This window comes from Lagopus leucura, unplaced genomic scaffold (genome assembly GCF_019238085.1).
Source record: "Lagopus leucura isolate 7727_CA_CO unplaced genomic scaffold, USGS_WTPT01 Super-Scaffold_100008, whole genome shotgun sequence".
Taxonomy (NCBI): Eukaryota; Metazoa; Chordata; class Aves; order Galliformes; family Phasianidae; genus Lagopus; species Lagopus leucura.
In genome coordinates this window covers 25,814,162-25,835,070 of record NW_024962265.1, presented here as the reverse complement: position 1 = coordinate 25,835,070, position 20,909 = coordinate 25,814,162, and the positions used below count along the sequence as shown (strand labels likewise).

The window sequence follows — 20,909 nt, the reverse complement described above, 5'->3', positions numbered from 1 at the left end:
CCATATACCTCCACTTCACTGTTTCCTTGGAAACCTAAAGAAAAACATTTGTCACTGCCCCAGATCACATAATAACAATATTAATCAGATACTGTACACTGGTGTTGTATAAGGTGACTATGTTTTCTAAGATTTCACAAATTCCCATGAATAATTTTGTTTAGGTAAAACCCAAGATAAATATCAAAAGCTCATCAGTGGCAGATTAGTTTTAACTTGAGAAATATGCTGTCTGTCAAGAATTTGGTGTTCACCATCCCTGAATGTGTTTAAAAACCGTTCGGATGTGGTAATCAAGGACACGATTTAGCAGAGGGTTGTTAAAGTTAGGGTAGTATGGTTAGGTTGTGATTGGACTTGATGATCTTTAAGGTCTTTTCCAAATGATTTTTTATTCATTCATTAAATAGGTGTGGTTTGGGTTTTTATTAATTAATTAATTAACTGAATAATTAATATGTTTGTTTGTTTTTAATTTTGGTCTTTTCCAACCTGAGCAATTCTATGATTCTATGAATATGATACACCTGCTCATGCGTGGGAAGAATAGTATTAGAACTCTGCTTTTCACAGTATTCATTATCCAAAAATGAAATTTTTGGTCATCTGCTTATGTCTGAAGAACCTCTGAAGACCAAGGTTTCAAGTTAACAGCTGTATTACTGAGGACCCAGCTTCCAAATGAAAGGGGAATTGGCAAGAGCAGAAGAACTGATAAATCTTGTAAAGATACTGAAGTCAGGAGAATAAATATCATAATCAATGAAATATGGATATTTAGCCCTGCTGAAAAAGACCTTGGGGTACCAATGGATGGGAAGCTGGACACGTACCAGCAATGTGCCCTCACAAAACAGAAAGCAAACTGTATTCTGGGCTGCATCAAAAGAAGCATGGCCAGCAGGGCTGGGAAGGTTATCCTGCCCCTCTGCTCTGTGCTGGTGAGATGTCGTTGGGAATACTGTGTCCAGATGCGGAGACTTCAGTACAGGAGAGATGAAAATAAATAATATGCTGTATATGAAAAGCCAGGAACTCATTACTCCTAACAGTATTTATAGCAGTCTAACTAAGGAGTCCAGTTACAATGATACTAAAATACTTAAAATTAAGTCTTTGACCCTACAGTGACATAATTAAATACAAACCTTCCAGCATTTACTCCATGGGCAGTACTTTCAAGTCTCAGGTGTCATTGTACATCTTTACCATGTTCCATTTCATTTGATTACAGAGAACCAATTCTATGCATATTAACTACATGTTATAGTTATCTATTACATAGGTTGCTCTGAAACTAATGCCTCCTCTTTATTTCCATGGAAACTATAACAGATACAAAGAGCACAGTGGCATGATTTGATAAAGAATATTCTCAGCTACACAACGCTCTTCTTCAACACAGTCACCACTATTTCCTATGCATTTTTGCCAGTAATGAACAAGAGCCTGCATGCCATGCTCACAACCATTTGCAGGAGCAGACTTGACTCACTGTCACCACTAGCTGCAAAGCACCACCCACTGTGTCACTGTGCTCACATCCACTCTTTGGTTTCCATAAACATTCAGCAAGTTTCAATGGATGTGAATGGATATAATTTTTTTCCACACAGAGGCGTTCAGTTAAACACCTTTGCTTTATAGGCACACTCCCACATCAGCCACCATTCTGTCATTAACCTGCTGCAGCCATCTGTCACACAGTATCACACAGCTGAACAAAGCTAAGCAAGAGCTACAATAAAGTAGCTGTAATTTATTGTTTTGTCATTAGATAAATTATGTTAGGAGTCAAAACGAAACTACAGGCAGGCCAAGGCAATCCAGAGAGGTCCTGAGTACTGTCAGCTCAACACAAAAACTGGTCAGGTACATGTAATAGCAACTCCATACTCATGGGTTTGTAAAGACATCACTTGCCAACAGCAGCTACACACCCATCGTAACTGAGGAAACATATGTCTGAAATAAAAGTCCTGAAAAAGGGAGATAAAATAATTCACATTTTATGAGCATCACTTAACATTTGACAAGTTTCCATGCTTATTATAAATCAGGCTACCTGATTATCAATTAGAGCTAACTAAGGTCATTTACATTATACAGAGACAACACAGAGCCATTCAGATTTTATTAGGATGCACATTCAATTGAAGTGAAGAAGCAATCTCTCAGACATAATGAAAAACAAAGAGAAATGAGGAGGAGCCAATTAGTTCGAAGACACCACCTTTCTCACCAAAATGTAACCAGAATTTTGTGCAATACTGTAATGGCCAGAAAGTCACTGAATTCAATTTGCAAGTAATTATAGCTATCTCTGTGGAGAACAGAAAATGGAAGATAAGATTACTGCTCTGAGAAAGGAAGGTTTAATCAACAGTCAGCAATGAGACAGGGTCAAACAGGAATAGGCTTCCAATTTGGTCAGCATCTAATTTGGGGAGATGGAGAAGATACTCAAACAAAAGAAATGCAATGAAGGCATTAGAGATACTTTTTTTGTACGAGGTGATAGAAAGACAAATCATTAACTTTTCCCCTATGAAAAAATGAACTCCTTTTCTATCATATAACAAAATTAATACAATTTATTTTTCATTAATTCCATGCTGATGATGTATGTCAGCACTAATTTAATGGAGGCAATTAGGTGAGAAAGAACAATAAAATTATCAGCCAAATCTAAAGAGTTCAGTTTAAAAAAATATATGAATAAACATTATTAGACTACTCATGCAGGAACAGTTGTGCATGGACAAAGCAAAACAGAGAACTGTAAGATGCCACCATATAAGGCATCTGATGGTAGCTGATAGGATAATGGCAGCATTTAACAGCCCTAGAATCTCCTCAGAACTACAAATTTCCAATTTCTAGAAAAAAAGCTACAAAATAAAATGAAAATGATGATCCAGTGTCTAAATGACTGGCATATTTTCTTTAATTAGACAAAACTTTAATCACCTTCAATTATATTTTAATGGTAATTAAAATTTATTGTGTTAGCTATCATTCTTTATTTCTTCTGCTTTTAAAATATCACTACAAAGCTTTGTGTGCTTCTGCAAACAGATTTGTTTTTACATCTTTTGAAAGCACAGAAGATTTCTCACAATTAACTCGTACCATAGACGATTTTTATCACTCAGATGATAGACAATACAGAAATCAAAAACCTGCTGAATAAGCATTCTGTATTTCTGTTAGGTATGTGATTTCAACTTAAGACTGATTTTATACTGCATTATTGATTTCTGTATTTAGTAATGACAAAAGGCAACTGTTTATTATGCTTACATACTCATTTGCATTTGAGCTTCTGGGGGGAGGGGAAAGCATTTATATTCAGCTTCTATCTACTCGCAGCAAAGCATCCTAGATTACATTAAGGAGAAAATGCCTAGCAGCTGCTCAGGAAGCCAGCAGAAAAACAAAAGAAAAGAAAAATACCAACAAACAATAAAGTCAAAAGTCAGACAGAAAAGTATTCAGCAGTGTTTGTATTTTAAGAAAGACAATGAAATAAAGCATCTGTTCAAATTAAGCTGCGTAAGGGTGTTAAAAGTATTCAGAAAGCATACAGGTCTTCACATATTTGTTAGTATTTAAACTATCCAAATTACAACTGCAAAGATCAAATCAGTGGATTTCCGTATTATAACTGGAAAACAAAATTAATTATTAATTCAATGTAATTTAGGTAAAATAATTGTCTAAATCTCATGAAATTTGGTCACAGTAAAATCTTTGTAGTAAATCCCACAAATTACAGTCTGGGAGCAGACAGAAAAAGAGAGGTAAATTCAATTTCCACCAGCCTTGTTACAGTTACTCTGAATGAACAAAATAAATGCCTAATTAATTTAGATATTTGCATTCCAATTACATCTTGTTTCAAATAAAGAAACAAGCAACATTTAACTCAAACCTATAGAAAGTGTTAAAAATAAATCCTCACAACCAAAAAGCCCAGGTAATGTTAGTAATGAATTTGTAACTAAAACCACTGGAGGAGATAAAATCTTGTGTGTATGTTTCATTAATTTTATCATTTGAAGCTGTCTTAAGACTTGTTATTCTTTCAGTAGATAAGCATAAGGAAGTCAAAGATGGCATTTATTACTAACAAGCAGAAACAGCTTTTTGGAACAGCTTTTGGAGAAGTTTTTGTCCAACAATACAATTTGAATTTAATTTTTCTAAAGCGCTCATCTTCAGCAAAGTCTGCAAGTCATAGTCATGCTGTGTGAATCACAGAATTGAAGGAGTTGGAAGGGACCTCAAGAGACTGTTGACTCCAATCCCCCTGTTAAAGCAAATTCCCTACATAGGTTGCACAAGTAGGCATCCAGATGGGTCTTGAATATCTCCACAGAAGGAGACTTCACAACCTCTCTGGGAAATCTGTTCCAGCACTCTGTCATCTCTCTTATAAAGAAGTTCTTCTACAAGTTTGTATGGAACTTCCAGTGTTCAAGTTTTAGGCCTGCTCCTTGTCTTATTGCTATACATCACTGAGAAGAGCCTGGCCTCATCCATTTGCCTCCAATTTTCCCTTAGATAGTTAGAAAGGACATTTATGGATCTCTACACCAAAAAAATATCCTGAATCTGACTTATGTTTTCCTTTCGGTAAATCTAGAACCTTCAGAGACAACAAGACAAGCTCAGACTGCCATATAAACATACAAATTTATATCTGATCGATTTATGAGTCTGACACCTTTAAGGATCAATATCTTTTCCCAAAACTACTGCAATTAACACTGTATGCTAGACTAGGAAACAGATACTGATTACACTTCAATTTGGAAGAAGGGGTTTAATATTCAATTGCTGAACAGTGTCAGGCATTCTGTTAAAATGTACCTGAAAAAAGAAAAATCTGCAAATTTTTGTCTAAAAACTTTCATTAAAACTGGCTTTTCATTATTTCATAGCTGTTATTCAAGCCTAAATGAGCTTGAGTAACAACTTGAGTAAATTCTCTATTTAATCTTTCTACATTTAATCTTTCAGCTTTGGCATTTGTTTAGAACAAAATGGAATGCCTTAATTCATTATATACTTACGATGAAGCACATACAACTGCAGTTCTTATTTTAAATGTATTTCAAATATCAGCCTTCAATGACAACTAATTCTTAAACACATCACAACAGAATACGCAGTCTCCTTGTCACAAAATGTAACAAAAGATTAAAACTGGCAAATTAATAGATTGCCATAGAAGTAAAGTAATTAAATAAATATATTTGCTGTGAAATGTTAGCTATGTATAGCTACAGAAAACATTTCAGAGAACTGATGACACATCTGGGCACCCTGCAGAGAAGAGACAAACACTGCTCTCAGCTGAGCACAAATCATAGAATCATAGAATCATTTGAGTTGGAAGAGACCCTTACAGATCATTTAGTTCAACTCTCCTGCAGTGAACTGGGACACCTACAGCTACATCAGGTTGTTCAGAGCCTGACCTTGAACATCTCTGGGGACAGAGCACCTACCACCAATCTGGGCAACCTGTTTCAGAGCTTCACTACTTTTATCGTAAAAAGCTTTTTCTCTACATACAGTCTAAATCTCTTTTAATTTGGAACCATTTCCCCTTGTGCTTTCATGATAGAGAATATACCTACTAGGTATAGTCTGTCTCCTTCTTATATCCTCCATTTAGATACTAACAGGCCTTTTGATACTAAAGATGTAGGTTGAAGCTGAATGTGATGAACCATAAGCTCCGGAGTTACCTGGTTGTCTATTTTGTTCTGTTTCTCCTCCTCTTTTAAGCACATCACCACTCCTGCCCTCATTCTTCCTCATTTCCCTCCCTTCCTCTCTCCACCATGAGCCCAAACTTCCTTCCTGTGACTAACAGCAGTAGCTGCTTCCATAAGGACATTAACACATCGTTTCTCACCCATCACTCACACTAACTCAGGAGAAGGTTTCCTCGCAACAACTCCAAGTGGGCTAATACTGTGAGCTTCTGGGGTACTGTCATGCTGAATCATAGAACCACCATGGTTGGAAAAGACCTCCAAGATCATCCAGTTCACCTACCACCAATATTTTTCCACTAAACCATGTCCCTCATTACAACATCTAAACATTTCTTGAACACCTCTGAGGATGCACTACATCTTGTATCCAGAAAATACTGTGTGAAGTTGTCACAGTGTTGCCATAGAAATACGTGTTCTATAAACTCTTACACCGAGCTAATAAATGATGCTTCTCATGAAGCTTCCACAGTTTCAGCACTGGAAAGTAAATGACTCCAAAAGACTTCCCCACTGAATCATATAATTTTTAAGCCAAAGCTAACCTTTGGTAAAACAGAAGATGAAACAGTCAAAGTATACTGCCTTCTACCTGCTTCTTTAATATCACATTGTTTGATGGTAACCATGGAGAAAATATATTATTGGATTGTCAAGAGGCTGCTGAAAGCAGAGAGGTGCAGGAAGATGCAGACTGTCCCTGAGCACACACTCCTGTTCCTACTCAAATGCCCCCAGTGCCACACTTGTCTCAGAGCTTGCATCTTACCAGATGGACTCTTTCTCTGAGACTGTCTTCTTGTGGCTCACCTCCTCTACCCACGTCTTATGTGAACACTGAGATAAACTGAGTTTCAGTACAAACCAACATTATACTTGGGAAAGCACATATGTGAGGTTACAATAGTTCCCCTCAACTAGGTGGTCTGCTTTATGAAACTTACTTTGGTCTGCTTGAATTAAAATGATAGTAGTGTAACAAAATTTGCCTTTAATGAGCAATCTCCCTGAACTTCAAAAGAGATTCCACAAAGACAGAAGCTAGTTTTGCTTTGAGTTGGGGCCAGACCACAAGACCTTTAGATGATGCTATGCCTGCAGATTTTTGCACATGTATCACAGGAACAAGTTTCAATTTATTAGTGACAGTAGACCATATATTTGTAGAATATATCTGTGCATTTTTCTGTTTTAAAGAAAAAGCATTTAAGTTAATGGCTGTCATGCTTAGGATAGCCTTTTAAAAATCAAACCACAACCTGGATTTGTCTTCAAGACAGCCTCCCCATTCAGATATTGCTTCTGCTGTATTTAAAATAAATATTTATTTCTTCCTCTTATGATATACAATACAGTTATTTCTGATTTTACTGTTTTTATGATCTAAACTATATGCAAGAGGGCATGACTTACGTAGCTTTATCCAGAACTGTATTTTGACACATAATGCAACAGAAGAAAAATTAAAACTGGCCACCATATTGAAAATAAAAAACAAAAGGGAAAAAAAAAATCACACTTGTGACAGGAATGGTAAGAGAAATTCCACTATTTTCAACGCATCCCCTCTAAAGTTTAAGGCCCTCCCATCAATTAAAATTAATATGTAGTTACCAGTGTTGCCAGTGGAGTTGCAATGCAGTTTGGCATTGCTACCACCATACTGCACTCAGTAAACATGCAATTAGGTTACATCACCCTTCTCTTATTCATCAGAGCATTCCAAGATATCAGCACAGGAAAAGATCTTCCCATTACATTTATTATTTTTGTGGAATCCACATAAGAGTCTAAATCTGCAGCAGCTACATACATATTTTTAAATTCTTACACCAGTACTTTAATTGCTATAGGATCTGAAAGGATTTTCACCTTTGTTGTAGCAGGTGAAAAGCACGTGTGTCCTTGCCTTACCTCTTCAGAATTACTGCATCAGGATCATGCAGCTTTTAAAGACTTGATATAAAGGAATAAATTGGCATTTACAGAGGAGCTTACACATGAAAACATCAGGAACCTCAAGTAGATAGTGGTCCAAGAAGGAATGTCTTGGATCCCTTTAAAGGAAAACAAAGCAATCCAGTCTGTTTTTTCTAAGGAAAGGGAGGAAGAAGTTGCAAGTATATTTTTAATAATTTTTAAGATGCTTTCTTTAAGATAATTCGTTAGGGAGAAAATTCTCATGTAACAGAAGGTCAGGGCTTAAATGTCTCCTCCCTGGGATTTGCTAAGACAATGTGAATATAGATCACATTTATGAAAAATCATGCAATATTCTGCATGCTTTAGAGCCGTTTTTACTTCCCCTGTGGTACAATTTTCTGATCTTACACAAATCTGAAGAGTTGCTGCAGGGAAGTCTGAGAAGTCAAGTGATTAGCCTTCTCATCTGGGACATGTGAGATGGACTGAAAATCCTCTTCCAAGTCAGAGTCTGAACCAAGACATTTTCTTCACGGGAGTAAATTATTTTTATGGAAAAGTAAGTGAATAATTATATATTTCCTGAAGTAACATGAGCACATGAGCCACAGCAATCAGCTCCAGCATTTTTTTTCTACCCAGTGCTCAGGCAGCTACATCCAGACCATGCATACCCTGATGGAGCAAGTATTGAGACGTGCTTTCAGCTTCAAGCAGTGGCAGAAATAACACACTTTTAGGTGTCTACAGGAAGACACCTTATACTAGAGGAGGAACTTTTGAGATGTCGATGGTGTTTAAGTAGGGATTACATTAAGAACGATCACTGTTTAAATGGGTGATTTTTTCAGATCAAAACCTCCATATTCAGATCCCAAAGGACTACTCTATTCAAGGACATTCATTCCATCATAGTATGCTGTATTTAATTATACTTCAAGAGTATACAGAACTGGATAAAAAATGTGGTAACGTAAGCAAGAATATAAGGTTATGCATGATAAACTGTTACTAAAACGAAAGAGAAGAAATACACGACTTTGCATAACCACGAAAATCAGAGTTGCACTCACTGATTTTTATTTATGTATTACTCTATAAAAAAAATATTCAGCGACAACCAGATTTGGCCTTGCTCCCTTGCCCCTTATCCTAAAATGCACTTTAAATTCAACAGATTCACTCACGCATAGTAATTCTGTAGGCAAATGAAGCATTTATTATATGATCAATAACAGTTTACAAGGCACTTTGCACACTAGTTCCTCATTTACTAAAGAGGAAAGCAGCCCACATCCTACTTACTTAATAAAGACCTAAGAAAGGTCCAGAATATAGTTTGACAGCCACACAGCCAGAGAATAACATCTGCTACCACAACCTACATTGCAAACCCTAAAAAAAAAAAATATTACATTTGACAAAATCCCAAGTTTCGATGTGAAAACAAAATCTTTGGCTAGGCTCCACTACCTAAAATATACTATTACTAATGATTATGCCATCACAGGCATTGAATATTTAATTTATCTGAAATTATACATTCATTTTGAAACTTTTATTTCAGAATTAAAACCAGCATGAAATTGGCCTTTTTTCCTTTACAATTTACTGCAGTTTTTTCATTCTGAAATTCAGACAATTAAAATAAGAATATAATAAATGTGCAGTAAAGTGACATGCAGTAAACAAATATGTTTACTTTTTGCAGCCTCAGCATAGCAGCTGAATGAACTGTCCAGATCTGAATGAACTAATGAAGAAAACAGCAAAAAGGAAATAAAGGACAATTTGATACGATTCGAGATAATCAAGGAACTGTTTTCTGTATCTGCACTATACATTTCACTGCTTCTTGTCCTACAGACTGATAAATACAAATGTGGTATTTTCAATGCAAGATTGGAGTAATTGGGTGTGAACTTCTAATAGAAATACTCATTTTCCACATATTTTTGCCCTGAAAAGCAAAGTAATGAGTCTTTAATACTTTTGTCTTTATTTGGCCCTTGCTTTTAATGTAGATGCAAACTGAAAAAGATTCATGAAGATCCTGCACAAGAAGTAAAAATTGCCATGAGTTAAAGTGGAAAAAAGCACTTTCTGGGTGGGTGGGATTTTGAATGTTAAATAGAAAAGCTATAGAATGGCCATTTGTTTTTTACATGTAAGACAAGTACAGTTTGGGTTTGTTTTCTGTTTTCCCCAAAAACTGGAAGATTTTTTTTTGCTGAGGAATAATATGAATTTTCATATATAACTATTTCAGTAGTGAGAGACAGCCATTTCTGGAGACTAAAACTGTATATGAAAATCTGCTGAGCTGGAAGAAAACTGTACGGGACAAAAACTTCAGAGGAAGTAAGCCCAGAACATAGATAACAGTCTGATGAATTTTTGCCCTTGTGTGCTGATTGTGTTTCAGTTCTTAAGTCTTTTTAAAGTGACTTTAAAAAGCCAAATGTTCAAGCTTTCTTAAGTTTGACTTCTCCCTACAACAGATCTCGAGACAATAAAAAACCTGTGTGTCCCGTAACAAAGATTCACTCTTTTCTCCCCCTTTTTCACATATATATGATAGCAGACAAGTCTAAAGAGCCTTCAGAACCAGTCATTCAAATTGCAAAGACAGCAAAGGGAAAATACATACCAGTGTAACATCAACATTTTCCATGAGGTGTCAGCAGAAGTATCTGAACATATTGCTGAAGTCTTTCAAGTGTTTTCAGGCTTCTAAGCAGTCACAGAGGAACAAGTTTCACATGTGTGATGTAAATAACCTTTCATAGTTTGTGTTTTAGTCACTCAGTACTCGAAGTGGCACTACTACTTACATCCTCTTTCCCTCTCCAGCCTCTGCAAGTGCTACTCTCTCTTGCTTCCCTCTCCAGACATCCCTTTATCAAAACATAGCTGGTATTGAATGCGCTAGCTTTATTTTCCAGCACTTGCAAGCTGGAAAAAAGTCATGTCCCACATGTCTTTTATGTTGATAATTACTTAATTAAGGGAATTTAAATTTATTGAATGTCTCCAAGGACAAAAGGGGATTTAGCTGTGAACTTCTATTTCATGAGAATGAGAATCACAGAACAGCTTGCGTTGGAAGGAACCTTACAGACCATCTAGTTCCAACTCCCTGCCATGGGCAGGACTGCTACTCACGAGATCAAGCTGCCCAAGGCCCCATCCAACCTGGCCTTCCAACACCTCCCTATCCAACACCTCCACAAATGGGGCATCCACAGCTTCTCTTTGCAGCCTGTGCCAATGCCTCACCACTCTCTGAGTAAAGAATTTCCTAACATCTAATCTAAGTCTCTCCTCTTTTAGTTTCAAATCATTCCCCTTTGTCCTATCACTATCAGAAAATGTAAAAGGTTGGTTTCCCCCCTGTTTATAAGCTCTTTACATTCTGACAGGCAGCAATGAAGTCTCCCTGAGGTCTTCTCCAAACTGAACAAGCTCAGCTCCCTCAGCCTGTCTTCATAGCAGAGGTGCTCCAGCTCTCTGATCACTTTTGTGGCCTTCTTCTGAACTCCAACAGCTCTCCATCTTGTGCTGGGGGCCCCCAGTCTGGATACAGTACTCCAGATGGGGTCACACAAGGGCAGAGTAGAGGTGGACAATCACTTCCATCTCCCTACTGGCCACCCCTCTTTTTGATGCAGCCCAAGATAAAGCTGGCCTTCTGGGCTGCAAGCACACACTAGCCTTATAACCTGAATTATGCCACTGCCAATAAGAATCACTAAGGAGCATACAGCATGCCACATTATACTACTCTAACTGCCTATTTAGAAATTAGCAACTCTTTCTATTTTTCTTTTTCAAGTGAGGACATAGATGGACAAGTTAAATGTTTCATAGCAATATTTACACGGAAAACCTCATTTATAAACAACAAGCCACCTTTTGCAAAACATGAAACTTGATTAATGCCAGAAGCAATGTAACTATTTAGAAACCGAAATGCATGCATTCTTTATCACACATGTTGGACTTCCCATCTAATATTCAGAAAAGGTATTTGTACAGGTCTTGAATTATGTATTTTAAAAATGTTCCATAGCTTTGCAAGTAGAGTCAAAAGGTATGCTCCAATTTTCTAAAAATTCAAAACATCACCTTTATCTCTAGACTGATTATGCAGAAAAGACGTGTTATCATTTTTAACAGTAAATAAAGATATCAATTTTTAGTAATGTGCTTTTATATTTTCACTATATTATTTTAATAATTGTAGTACGACGCTCTACATTGTAAACCTTAAATATATGCATGTGTGTGGCTAGACTCTGCAAAAATAGAAATAATAAAATAATAGGATTAGATTGATTAAATACACAATTTCAGTCTTGATAAATATCAGGAGCTTTTATGTGCTTCTTAGACATCCACTAAAGACTGCTGAATATACATTTGCAAGATAAACATTATGGTTTAAATCAAGTCAAAAGAGCATGAGGCTTACCACATGGGATTATAACCACAGTGCAACTTAGGAAATTGAATTCATTTGAGATTTTTCCATATTCATATTTCAAATAACAAGTGTTTCACTGGGGCAAAGTAGTATTTGAATAGAAGCACAACAGATTTGTAAGCTTTCATTTCTGGTTTCCCTTCAGGTTTGACCATTTTCCTGGACAACAGCACTACAAAAAAGTTAACAAGCTGGCATTCCAAAAACCAAAAAGAAGCAAATCCAGCATCTCCTTTGGTTTAAGCCATCACCTGACATTAGCAAAGGTCAGTCATCACTCAATTCCTAAGTTTTCAAGTTGAATTTACTTTGATGACACTTGGCGACAGACAATTAAATATGGAAGGCTACTGGTAAGTCCCTGAACATCAACGTTGCATCTTGCTCTGTTGGCCAGTAGAAATGCAGAGAGCACTAGCTCTGTAGACAGGTGTGTAGAACCTAGTTAATTTTTTATGATATTTTATGTATGTAAAGTGGAAGTACAAATCAATGCATACCAATATTTTGATTGGCCCCACACACAGAGTTCCACAGCAAATTGTAGCTCTTCAGCAAAGAGCAAGTTTATTTTATATAATTTCTTGAAGAAATTTCCATGATTTTTTTTTTAAATATGCATGCAAAAGACAATAGCACATATTTTCAGCTAGTACAAGTATTTTTCTGAATATGAAATACTGTTTCTTTGAATGACATTAGATTTTCTAAAATAGAGCCACTTCATTTGGAGACAAAAACATAAAAAGCATTACTCACCTGCATTGGAACCAGTCAAGTTGTAACGTGCATTCAGCTTTTTAATGATATTTTCATGAATCTGATACCAGTCACTCTCTGTGTTGCACCTATAAAAATGATAACTTCTTTAACTCTGAAATGGGAACACATGATTTTCAGACCAGTTTCACCACACACCTCTATGTGAATCCTTTTCTGTTCAAAAAACTAAGTCAGTGGGAGCAAATAAAGACCCAAGAAACTGCTTGGATCAATGGAAAGTATGAGAGCAGTCATATCATTTGAGAAATGCCTCATGGAAATATCTGCTACTTGTGGAAAAGGACAGGAGAACGACAAGAGCAGTTACGCTCTGGAACTCCTCATGAGCAAGTTCATCATCTATAATTCTATCCTTCAGTTCCAAAATACACAGAATATCTGTCCCACGACACTCAGGAAGACACACGGGACTCAGTCTTAGACAAAGATCTGTACTGTACACCTTGAAGTTATTTAAAATGGAATAAGATCTTCAAGAGACAGTCAATTAAAGAGCAAATCATATCTCAGTACATATTTGGAAAGTAGCACTTTTTCCATGAGGAAAAATAGGCCACATTGAGAAGTGAACAGCTTAGACTTGACCTCGTCTTACTAAATCTGTTTTTCAATAATGTTTCTTCTTCCCTTCTTTTTTTTTTTTTTTTCTTTTTTCTTTTCTGTTATTTTAAAAACAATCAGGGAAATTTAGAAAATAGGGTATAATGGGCAGATATATAAATCTAAAAATTAGTTATCCAACAGCGAACACTTATTTGACTTCAACATCCTGGGAGTCTTAGTAAGAGCCAGCAAACATTTTCACTGTCACACTTGATTGTTTTTCTGCGGCATCATCTCCAGCAGCTCTAATTCAGCACAGTATGAGTACAGAGAAGAAGAGAAAGGCTGCCTAAAAGCCTTCCACGTCTTCAACATTTGAGTGCAAACCCTGAGAGTCAGAACTTCCTCACGCACTTGACAAAATGCTTCCCAGGTTTATGTAATTAGAATAGGCCACTGCACAAAACAGCTCTTACCATAATCTCTCAGATCAAGATCAGCAGGAAATTACATGCACTGTGTTGCTACGAACAGAAAGACGAACTGTCTTCCAAATACCGTCAAACTCCACTATTTCACGAACCACTCCTTTTAAGATCTATTTTTGATTTTTCATTCTCCTCCATTCCCCAGCATTAACTGCCTCTTACACTTATGCTATGTCCATTAAAAAATGCTTACCTACCTTGCCTTCTTTTTTCTCTGAAGTTACTTCTGCTAGCTGCCTATGCAGCACAAGCTGTCTAAATAAGCCTTGAAAACACTTCATATTGCTTTAAAGAGAGATCTCTGAAAGCTCTTACAAGGATGTGATAAATGCTGAAACATACAAGAAGATCTGAAAGGATGCAATCTTCATTTTTAACACTATCCCTTTTTACAACACATCTGTAGAACTAGCCAAAATTTCTAAACTGTGAGGAAAAAAAAGAAATTAGCTACTACACTTTTTTTACTCACACCGCATTTAAAACCATTGTTTTTGATGTAAACCTACTGTGAAATAGTTCCAATAGTTATGAAATAAAAGCTATTCCTTACATGTACACTTTTAAGATGAGGTCATCCTTTGAATCTCCTGCCAGCAAATCTGCAATACTGAGGACCGCGCAGCCGAAGGGCCGTCTGTATTGTACGTTGCAGGCATTTTTCTTTTCTCCAGCTCCCATTCGCCCTGACAAACAAAATATACATTTGATGCATAATGTACAAAACTGTCTCCCTTAAAACCACAGAAGGGAGGCAGGGAGCAATCCAGCTCTGTATGGTGACAGCTCTGAGTATGTAGTGCCAAGCGTACTCCGCAAATCTAGTCCACCACTGTCTACACTACATTAGGATAACAAATGGTTCAGGAAACCCATTAATGATGTGTTGATCTTGTAATACCAGAGGTACTGCTTATCCTCTCATGACCTCGAGTCCACAGCTCTTCCTGATACTCAGAGACAGCTCTACTTGAGACACCACCAAATAAAATTTAGTGTTCAGACATGACAGAGTGTCCACCATTTGCTGTCCAATAACAATATTTTACTGTGGCTGTTGTTACTTCTGATTTATATGAGAGGTCTTGTGACTGAACCACTACAGTTTAGAAATCAAACGCTGCCTCCAAGCAGGCAACTTGCTAGCAGGGGGATAAAACTGCAGAAATCGAGGAGAGATGAAACTTGGGGAGAAAAAATGACAAAGGGCAGAAGAACAAATTATGGTACAGAAAGAAGGCAGTAAAGGAAAATGGAGTTGAAACAAAGTATTTTTCTATTTTATTTAAATGCAATTCATCAGTCCTCTTGTGGTGTTTCTGATAGATGAAACTGCCCTCTTTCTAACCATTTTATTCAATTATGTTCTGGTAGCTATGTATCTTTCCTACCAAGTCTTAACTTGTGACAAGAAAAGCCTCTGGCTGTATTTGCCACAGGCAATGCCTCTTCCGTATATTCTATACATCACAGAAGCTAAAAGAGTAATTGTTCACTTTCACACCACAAGGCATATAAATGTTATTTTAACTTTTTAGCATTTCAGTCATTCGTATATAGACTTGGCTGTGAATATATTTTATAACTACACAGAAGGGAAAATTCTATGCCACATTGTTCTTTAAAGCATTTACTCTCCTCAAATTAACTCATATTACACCACAATTTACTACACTTTTTCTCAGTCCTTGCCAATAAAAATGCAATTATTTTGATATTCCAGTGAAACACTACAACATCATGAAAGTCCAAGGAAAAATCATCCGAGTTGTCAAACAGCATTTACTCTACAATAAATTGTTTCTGAACTCAGCACAAGTTATAACTACCATATTTGAAAACAAAATACCTTGCAAAGAAAGGAAAATATACTTAGTAATGCAGTGATGCAACTAGTGAGACCATTTGCAAAAAAAAAGGAATAGATCTAAGAGCTCAAAAGCAAATCCAAAGAATCTTGCTTCAAATCAGCACAACCAGGAGGTTAACTTCTTTAAATACATATGCAGCACACTTTTTGACTCTTCAGCTTTGTTTCAGAGGACACAATATCTGCCTGTACCGTCATGGATTAAAATTATTACATGACATTGTTCTCTTACGTATTTCTCCTCTTTACAAAGAGATCAGGAAGAAGACAAAATTTATCTGAATAATTTCATCAGATACTATTTAATTTCTAGGTAAGTTTCCCATGAACAAACAGTGCTTGAAATTACTCTCTTTGTAACAAGAATAGACTCCCCAGTGACAACTCCATCATTTTAGTACAGTTCACATATGATGCACTAATTGTCTTTTGCAATATTAACAAAAAATACTGTATCAAAACTCATCAGCACACTTGAAAAATAACACAAAAAAGTGCTGAAGAAATTTTGCTGAAGCAATTTTCCCATTAGAAGAGAGGCGTTTGCTTCATGAAATTTATGCAGAGACTTAGCAAATCTAACAGATCCCAAAGCTGACCCCAAGTGGTTTTCTTCACTGTTATATACCTACCAAATGTCAGATTTCTACTCACAGACCATTATACCTACCTATTCGAATAATGTGCACAGTGATATAGATGTCCTTCCTTAGTTCACTGCTACTCAAATCCTGCACAAGATCAGAACCTCATTATTTCTGCCTCCTGATTAAAACATGATATTTTAAAAGATCTTTATGCATTGTTTTTATTGCCAGTAACAGTAATAAATGAACATTGAGGTCATTTATATAGAATTAACAAATTATCTATTTAACACTTCAAATTGGTGGTCATGCACTCAATAGATCTGTCCTAAAATATCATGGGCAAGAATTTGTTATAAGGCAGCAAAATGGGAGAGGACAGAAAAGATTCAATGCGTGCCTTGAGGAGTAATGGTGCTTTTGTGCAACTCCTAATATCTTGAAGTTACAAAGAACACTGCACAAACCATATTTTGGGCCTAGAAGTCACAAGTCTTTGTTGAAAGGAAAAAGATTGCTATATATTTGCACATGGAGTACATACATCCACATATTGCCAAAAAACATTCAACTTGGGATTTTAATAATACCTGTTAACCACCCATTAGAACTAATAAAGTAAAAGCTTCGGGAGCACCACTGAGTCAACTACATAAATACCCAGCATAAAAAGGATTGACAATAGGAATAACTCACCACAAAAAGAGAACAGTGTCTTTCAGGCTTTTCTGGACATTTTGGCAAACCATTTCTATTCAGTCTTAAAAAAAATCGTTCACTGTAAGAAAACAAATACAACAGATACTTTGAACAACACTACAGAAAATTAGATCTCATATTGATCTTATTTTTAGATGTACCTTTGTCAAGATATAAAAGAATGAAATAATTGCTTATTAAAAGGCTGAAATGTATCAAGAAAAAAAAAGGAAAAGACTAGATAAGAGCAGTTAATCATCTAATAAAATTACTGAAAACTCAATGCAAACTAGAAGACTGATTGTAGTTTGAAAAAATGATACTGTATACCCTAGTCCATAGAGCAATAAAATTCTATATCCTAGAACTGAAATTAGATGCGAGTGATGTTGTATTGATTCTTGCTAAACAAATGTCAACACTGCCACATTCGTATTCAATCAATATTCTTTTTCAAAGGCAGGAAGATAAATGCCAGGGGACATTTTTCCTGCCTAACTCTATGAAAATTTCTTTCTAGACTACACTGATTTTAGTGATCTTATAAGTTCCAGCAGACGAATTTCATTTTCAGAATTCTGTTCTGCAGTCAGCTGCAGGGTGCCAAGTACTGCATCCGATACAAATAACAACAGTGATAGTAGAGAGATGCAGAGAACTCTTATTTTGGAGTAAAAGTGGGCACAAGAACCACTGAAAGAGAAATTACTCTTTGAAAAATTCCTATTTGATACTAGCTTCATCATGGACAATCTCTAGGAGAACTTGTCACTTTCATGAATGGAAAACTTTGGAAAATTCAAGCTTTCCATGGTTTGGGTAATTTTGTACTAGATATATATATATATAGTAGATATGTATATATCTAGATATATACATAACCATAACATTTATGCATTAAGAGACATGGAACGTGGGAAAAAGCAGAGGACTCAGAAATGGTAAGTTGTACACAAGTGTTACATGTATGTGACTCAGAAAGTAATTCCTCCTATTTATTTCCATGGAAACTACAATAGATACAAACAATAGAACAACACTATTTGATAGAGCAAATTCCCAGCTACAAAACACTATTTCTCAATACAGTCACACCATTAGCTATGCATTTTCATCAGTGATGAAAAAGAACCTGCATGCCATGCTAATGAAAATCTGCACAAGCAGAGGTGACCCACTGTTTCACAGCTGCTATGATGGCAATGGTGCTAGGGAAATGTTGCCCATGCAGTCCACTTTCATTGATCCAAACAGATAGAAGTCAGAAGGTGCCAAATCCAGACAATATGGTTGGTCTGGTAGGACAGTCTTGTCACCAGTAACGATGCCAGGAAACTGCCATCTTCAGCCTCATATTGGTTCAATAGATCCCAACAAACTTGCTTGCAGCATTCCTTCTGTTTGATACTCAAGTGTTGCCACCATTGTTTCCAATGCACTGAAGCCAATATCCAGCTCTGTATATAGTCCCCTGGCCATAATCCGCCAATTCGCACAGAGAAGCTGACTGAGACAGTCTTCATTTTGTGACATGACAGCTGTGCACGGCTTTCCAGAACGTGATTTGTCTTTCACATCACTGTCACCACTGAGGAAACACATCATCCACTGCCTCACTGTGCTCACATATACTGTTCAGTCTCCATAAACGTTCAGCAAGTGTTGATGAATACTAATGGGTGCCATTTTTTCCACATGGAGGAATTCAATTCCACACCTTTGCTTCATATGCACTTCCATGTCAGACATCATTGTGTCAGACTGCCCCTCTGCTGCCATCTGTCACACAGCAACAACATATAACAGAAAACTGGTTTCAAGGTTCAGCCTCTACTGCCATATCATCCGCCTCTGACACCATGAGCTGATATAATAAATTTGGAGGCACTACTTTCAGGGCAGCCAGTGTATCTGTTACTCTTCACAGTTTCACTACCTGGCCAGACTGTTGAGTCTGGACAGCCTGTAGTACTCAAATAAAACAAAAAAAAAAAAAATCCAAACTGGGATTATTGCAACTGGTTTTCTTCCAGCTGTACCCACCTCTCCTGCTTATTCCAAAAGCTAAGCATGCTTTACCACTGCTCTCAAAATGCAGCTGGCAAATCACAAGAAATATGTTGGATAAGATGCAACACAATATAGTCTAATTAAATTTTTATTACACCAGCATTTGCTTTGTGCAAAATCTGGATCAATCATTCACAGAATCAGTCATTCACATTGAAAAGGACCTCAGAAGGTCTCTAAGTCCAACCTCCTGCACCAGCCATAAGGTCAGATAGGCTTACTCAGAGCTCATCCAGTCAGGCTTTAAAAATCTCCAGTGATAGAGGCTGTACAGCTCCAGCGGACAATGCCTGACTATCCTCAGGTTTTTCCTTACATTCAGATGCAGCCTCTCCTGTTTCATTTCTTGTTTATGTTAATTAATGGCACTGACCATGTTGCAGGTACGGGCAGATGCCCGTTAGCCCCCTCCCCAGGTTGACCTAGGCCCACTGCCTCAGCTTCACTCCACAGGCCAACCAGTTTGGGGTCTTCTGCTGAATTGCCATCCAGTCACTCATGTCTGTCTTGTACGAGAGGATCCAAACTAGCATGGTTTAACCAAAACTGCACAGGAGGGAATAATCTCTTCTCTAGACCAGCTGGCCACATTAATGTTATAGCCCAAGTCACTGTTAGCTTCAAAAGCACATTTCTTAAAAGTTATGACTGCAGAGTACTTCATTAAATGACTGCCACTTACCCAGGCAGAACCTACAAATGCCTAGCCTTTTTTCTTGGGAGCATTTAAAAACGTTTGTGCAGTCTTCAGCTATGTAGGTTTGGGTTTTTTTCATCAGACAGCATAAAAGGCAGAACCTAAGAATAGTACAGTTGAACTCAAATACCTCTGAGTGCATGAAAATGTTATTTTCTCAGAAACATTCCTGTTTCATGATACAGCCAACTTCTGCAGCTTTTGTCTCCATGGAAACTTTAAAACTGAGTTTTAAAGAATGTTTACATGGATATATTTTTTTAAGAGAAACAAGTTGGTATTTTGCTGTTGATTTAAAAACGTTATTCAACAGACTTATGTCTTTTCGTTTACATTTACTTCCTTCTCAATATCAGAAAATACCATAAGAAAGCACAAAGCTTTATTTATGGAATCTCACGCAAAGTCCATATTTACTTATATTATGTACTTAAAGTTAAAGCTTTAGGACCCATTTTGTTGGATAATGTGCAAAACTAAAGAAAAAAGAAAACAAGCCTCTGTTCCAGCAGTAATAATACAACTTTTGTGTGCTGAAACCTGCAGTATTTATTAATATAAATTTGATCAACACAAGGTGATTCTGAATTTTACCACCTTACCTTCTTCAGTCTGTAGGACTATGTAGAAGGAATATATATTTGTATACACACATACCTTGCTGCATTTTTTTGCCTTTAAAGAAATCACTAGAAATATCAGTTTAAAGAAAATACCATTTAACAAGAAACTGTCTAGCAGTGGATAAACTATTGTCATAGTTTACCTAGGAACAGGCAAATGCTGAATTTAGCTGAGAGTGTTCTCTTTCTTCATTGAGCATACTTTCTGCAGAAGCCAAAGACACATCTTTTAAAAGCTTCCTACTCACTATCCACATGGATGTGAAATTTGCAAGTGCTGCTTACACTCACAGACCATGAGATTATGATTCACAACACAATTAAAAGCCGAAGACTTTGGTCGCACCA

General features: G+C 36.6%; 1 protein-coding gene across 2 annotated transcripts in view; it reads right to left on the bottom strand.

Annotated features, from left to right (window-relative positions):
- The window catches only part of DOCK4 (dedicator of cytokinesis 4), a 244,154-nt gene that overhangs the window by 111,613 nt on the left and 111,632 nt on the right, over nucleotides 1–20,909 (bottom strand). For both annotated transcript variants that reach the window (XM_042872551.1, XM_042872552.1), the window contains exons 9-12: nucleotides 17,169–17,250; nucleotides 16,556–16,616; nucleotides 14,569–14,701; nucleotides 12,961–13,049 (exon numbers count right to left, since the gene is read on the bottom strand). In XM_042872551.1, the coding sequence (XP_042728485.1) occupies nucleotides 12,961–13,049; nucleotides 14,569–14,701; nucleotides 16,556–16,616; nucleotides 17,169–17,250 (365 nt within the window). The remainder of the gene's footprint in view (nucleotides 1–12,960; nucleotides 13,050–14,568; nucleotides 14,702–16,555; nucleotides 16,617–17,168; nucleotides 17,251–20,909) is intronic.